Source organism: Mus pahari, chromosome 1, assembly GCF_900095145.1.
Source record: "Mus pahari chromosome 1, PAHARI_EIJ_v1.1, whole genome shotgun sequence".
NCBI lineage: Eukaryota > Metazoa > Chordata > Mammalia > Rodentia > Muridae > Mus > Mus pahari.
Window position 1 is genome coordinate 150,362,865 of NC_034590.1, and position 5,994 is coordinate 150,368,858.

Sequence of the window (5,994 nt, forward strand, 5' to 3'; positions counted from 1 at the left end):
GGAGTGGGTGGGTAGGTGGGGGTGGGGGTATAGGGAACTTTCGGGATAGCATTTGAAATGTATAGAAAGAAAATAATAATAAAAAAAATTAAAAGAGAGAGAGAGAGAGAGAGAGAGAGAGAGAGAGAGAGAGAGAGAGAGAGAGAGAGGAGAGTGTTGTTGTTTGGGGATGTTGTCCATTTTATATGTAGCAATAAATAAGTGATTCCTCATCTCCTTTAAAAGGAACTTTGAGAAATTTTTGTAAATAGTATCGTAAAACAACAGAAATGCCAATAACCTCTGAATGTGCATATAAATTGCCCAAAATATTTAAAGAATGTTTCAGTGAGTGCATTTGTCATATGAGGAAAACACAGAGAATCATTTGGAATTTTTAGATAAGAACACACACACATTCATCAGCCAAGGGAATACAATTACTACCTTATGCTAATTTTTTCTTTTTTAAAAGATATTTTATTATTTTTTTATTATTTAAACAATTTTTTATTAGATATTTTCTTCATTTACAATTCAAATGATATCCTGAAAGTCCCTTATACCCTCCCCCTGTCCTGCTACCCAACCTACCCACTCCCACTTCCTGGCCCTGGCATTCCCCTGTACTGGGGCATATGATCTTTGTAAGACCAAGTGCATCTCCTCCCAATGATGGCCAATTAGGCCATCTTCTGCTACATATGCAGCTAGAGACACAAGCTCAGAGGGTACTGGTTAGTTCATATTGCTGTTCCTCCTATAGGGTTACAGACCTCTTCAGCTCCTTGGGTACTTTCTCTGATTTGATGCTAATTAATTTTTTTATATTTACCAATAATTTTGCTGAATAGTTAAACTCTTCTCTGACTATATCATAACTTAAAATAACCAATTTATTCTAACCTACATTCTGCCATGTGTCTGGTTACCTGTGCTCAGGTACCATGTGTCCACCACATCACATTTTCTTGGATGAATCTCCCATGCATGGCACTGTTCCAGCATCCATTCTGCCATCTGGCTGTCTTACCTCCTATATCCTGCCTAAGCTATAGGCCATCAAATTTATTATTGACAGGTGCCACATCCATATAGACTTAAGATATTTTCTCTATAATTCTCCCTTTTAGTCCAATAAAAGGCTCTTTAACTTTTAAATAAAAACTGCATATTAATGTGAGAATTATGAAACAATTATGAAAACTATAAGGTGAGATTTACATTTATAATGACCCACCTACTGTATTTGACAGTTTTAGAAAATACTTAATTTTCTGTCCTATCTTGTTGTGTTTAAGGTTTATTTTTAACTCAATTTATATCCTTACCTGAATTATCAACCTAAAAACACCTTCTTACACCTAAGGCATATTCTTAATCCCTAAACAACTTAAGCTTAATTGTAAGACTATAACTATACAGTCTTCAATCCTACTAGAGACCTGAGAATGAGTAAATATTACCTGGGTAAGTAGGCAGGCAAGCAGCTTCATAGACCAAGAATTGACAGACAGCAGGTTACCTGGACAGCTACCTAGTAATCTCTGTAAAGTTGGAGCATCCATCTTCAGCCTTCTGTCCCAGTGTATCTGACAGACATATTTGTAAAGCAGAGATTATTAAGGACTTCTTACCCTTTCTTGGCAGTGTGCAACTGTCAACTCTCCTGTGTTTAAGTTTGTGCATTTTGGACAGCATTTATGACAGTAATTCTTATTTTTTTGTTTTTGTCTTTGCAGGGATAGGAATTTCTTAGTTCATAGTTGTAAGACATCTGTATAGTGAAGCGTTTAATCATTCTGATTTATATGGATTATCCTGTACAATAATATGTAGAAGTATATCTACTTAATGAATGCCTGATTTTTAGGTGTTGTATTTCCCCGTTACATTACAAGGGTAGATGTGCTAGGGCCTATGATGATACTGTTGGGACACTTTCCTCATGCTCCATGTTACACTGACATGCTGGCAGTTGTGCCACTTTTCTCCCATTAAATCATTTTCTACTTTGTCTTATTAGCTAAAGTCCAGGAAGAGATAGAATGTGTAGTTGGCAGAAACTGGAGCCCCTGCATGCAGGACAGGAGCCACATGCCCTACACAGATGCTGTGGTGCATGAGATCCAGAGATACATTGACCTTATCCCCACGAACCTGCCTCATTCAGTGACCTGTGATGTAAAATTCAGAAACTACTTCATTCCCAAGGTATTGCTTCACATTGCAACTTAGTGTTTGTGAAGTTCCCAGTTTGGTTCCCACTATAGTTGCAAATATATAAGAGAATAATTAAAAGTAGTAATATGTGAAAGTATCTTAAAAAGAAAAGTATAGCTCTTTAATATCATAATCTTACAAACATAGAGTTTCCAATTTTTCATTAATGATTGCTAGCTTGATTTTTATTGCTATGATAAGAACCATGACTAAGGTCAACTTAGGGAGGAAAGATTTATTTATTCTCACAGGTCAGAGTTCATCATTGAGAAAAGTCAGTCAGGAACACTAGCAGGGCAGAAACTCAACCAGGGCAGAGACTTGAAGCAGAATATGTAGGAATATTCCTTCCTGGTGTTCTTTCCATTGCTAGTGTTCAGAAAGCTTTATTATACAACCCAGGTTCACTTTTCTGGCACCACTCATAGTGGGCTGGGTCCTTTCATGTCAACTATGAGTCAAGACAGGCATACGAATAGGCCAATCTAAACAAAGCAATTATTCATTTGGCTTTCCCTCTTATAACTCTGAGTTGTGTCAAGCTGATAGCTAAGGTAACTAGGAGAATATCTGTATTTAGAAAGCACTTAAAGGGATATATAAGTGAGTTTTTATACCTCATATTCATATGAGATATAAAGGTGTTTAGAACAATATTTTAGTTTATTAAACCTATCACACTTAATAACTAAAACCTTTAGTAAGTATTTCCAAAGACTGAAGAATTTCTTACTATTTGATAAGCACACTCACACTGAAGACATTATCAATATATTAAAATTATCTTCCAGATAGCTTAAGATTACATTTTCTAGTTATACTAAGATTTTTTTTTAAAGATTTGAAGTGAAAATTTCTCATAGTGCAATAAAGGAACAAGTCTACAATTTGCTTCTTCAAAACTGAGAACATTTCCGTTAAAACATTTTTTTTTGATATAACAATTATTTGAAGAATCAAATCCACTTGTCCTGTGAAGTATTCCTCTGTCTGGTTTATTGTGCAGGTTTTCTTGGAGACTAATATTCAGTTGTGTGTTTTGAGCAAGGATATAAAATAGGTGATGCTACATCAATGGCCTGCTTCATCAGATCGTGGCCCTAGATATACTATGGTCCCACTTGTTTGTAACACGATGGATCATGTTTCTAAGAGAGTGTTTTCAGATCCTCTGTTGCTGATGTTCCGCTTTACACATTAAAACAAACCAAAATACTACCACCACCACCACCACCACCACCACCACCACCACCACCAACAACAACAACAACAACAACAACAAGAATAAAACAAAATGCCAAACCCAGCAGGGTGGAATTTAGTCTTTTAGTCTCCTATTTTCCAATTTATTTATCAAGAGTTATAATATTAATTGACAGTCTTTACCTGGGTATTCTATTTTATAAATAATTTACCATCAGTTTATAAAACTAGTCAGTAATTTTAAAGATAAATCTAATTTTTGACATTTTCTCACATGTCTATAATACAGCCTGACCACACTTACCTTTTCCCTCCTTTCTTATCCCCCTCTGTCTTACACCAAATGTCTTCCAACAGTTTCTCTTCTCATTCTCATATCATTTTGTTCTGTTTTTATGACCTACTTTGTTTAACGAGGGCTAACAACATTTGCCTGGGTGTGGCACTATATCCTCTGGAGATTGAGGGACTAAGCGGCCACACCACGAATTAGCAATCCTTGCCTGAATTGATCATTCTGAGTTGTGAAATTATGGTTGTTCTCATTTTCCACTTCTCTTGTACTTTTTAGGTTTTTTTTTTTTTTTTTTTTTTTTGGTTTTTCGAGACAGGGTTCCTCTGTGTAGCCCTGGCTGTCCTGGAACTCACTCTGTAGACCAGGCTGGCCTCGAACTCAGAAATNCGCCTGCCTCTGCCTCCCGAGTGCTGGGATTAAAGGCATGCGCCACCACACCCGGCCTCTTGCACTTTTTAAGGTAGGATTCATCTGTGATGATAAGGCCCCCACAGTTTTGAAGTGTACGAAGTGCTCAAGTGATGGTATATTCAAAATTATCACTAGTCAGGTCAGATCTCCATCTAACAAAAGCTGAAGCAAAGGATTCTCAATTATACTGACTTTTTCAGAATGAACGTAGACTTCCATCTAAAACTATAGCCAATATGAGTTGAATGAGAATAGATGTGATAAATGTAGCACAAAATAAGAGACCTCAGAATGTTCAGCCCTAAATGGAATATCTGTATCACATTTTCTTTTTCAAGGATAAAGGATCATTGTAGAAGAGAAGGCAGGGAGATTGTAAGGACCAGAGGTGGTAGATGCATATAAGGAAACAGTATCTTCTGGACACAGGTTGATATTATACTTATGAACTTATGTCATGTGACAACATGCATGAGACTCATTCGAGCTCAAAGCAGAGCATGGAGAGGGGAGGTGGGCATGAAGTTCCATCCCTAGCTGAGGAGTTAGTGTCAATTCATCTCTGTTCATGTTTGGTCTATGTGTAAACGTCATTGCTCTGCTCTGGATCTAGTACTTTCATTCATAAGTCAGATTGTTTTAGGTAATAAAGATTGGTTCCTTCAATTCTTTCCATTCAGCTTTCATTATGTCTGTTGGCTGTTTTCAGGGTACCACTGTGATAACATCACTGACATCCATGCTGCATGATGACAAAGAATTTCCTAATCCAGAGAAGTTTGATCCTGGTCACTTTCTAGAAGAGAGAGGCAACTTTAAGAAGAGTGACTACTTTGTGCCATTCTCAGCAGGTAAAAGAAATTTATTTCCATTTGTACTTTGGAGGACATAATGATATTTTAGAATTAGATTCAATTTCTATGGTGATTTTGCTAGGACTGGTATATTTTCTCCTTGTATGTCATAAGAACTTTCACTTTAATGACTATATTTTCTTTACCTGTAATAATTCCTCTTTATTGGACCATAGTAGTGAGAATCACAGAGTCTAGCACACGTGCTATTGGATATGACAATATAAGGGAAGAGGAAGTTTAATCTGGCTATTGGGCTCAGTATGTTGTAGGGCAAAGGCACAGTACATATACAGGGCTATGTCTGCCAGGACATGTAGGCCCAGGGCAAAGGGGGGGGCATTTTTTCCAATTTTTTATTAGATATTTTCTTCATTTACATTTCAAATGCTATCCTGAAGGTCCCCTATACCCTCCCCCCGCCCTGCTCCCCTACCCACCTACTCCTGTTTCTTGGCCCTGGCATTCCCCTGTACTGGGGCATATAAAGTTAAGGGGGGCATTTTATTTTTATTTTTAATTTTTCTTTTTCTTCTTTTGAGACAGGATTTCTCTGTGTAGTCCTGGCTCTCCTGGAACTCACTCTGTAGACCAGGCTGGCCTCGAACTCAGAAATCCGCATGACTCTGCCTCCCAAGGGCTGGGATTAAAGGCGTGTGCCACCACTGCCTGGCCAGCGGGGGGGGCATTTTAAAAAAGTTATTTATTTATTCAGTTTATATCCCAATATCAGCCCCTGCTCTCTCCTAGTAACCACCCCGCCCGGCAAATCCTTTCCCTATTCCACCTTCCCCTTAAGGCCTAGGGTGAGCATTCTTACTCCTGTGGATCGCAGGAAGAGATTGCCAGGGTTTGAACATGCCTCAACCCCAGAGCCTGCTCCCCACAGTCCCATGGCTCTCTGGCCCCACATTTATTAACTGGACATGGCCTCTGTATGTAACTGCCAGCTGCCTCGGGATCCTCTTTTAGACTTTGCTCTTCTGCCATGAGAGAGGTATCTAAGTTCACTTTTTTTTTTTTTTTTTT

At 38.0% G+C, this 5,994-nt stretch overlaps 1 protein-coding gene across 1 annotated transcript in view; it reads left to right on the forward strand.

Annotated features, from left to right (window-relative positions):
• LOC110333390 (cytochrome P450 2C11-like) overlaps nt 1–5,994 on the forward strand; it is a 24,562-nt gene that overhangs the window by 17,395 nt on the left and 1,173 nt on the right. The window contains 2 exon segments of the mRNA XM_021215013.1: nt 2,006–2,193; nt 4,821–4,962. Of these exon segments, the coding sequence (XP_021070672.1) occupies nt 2,006–2,193; nt 4,821–4,962 (330 nt within the window).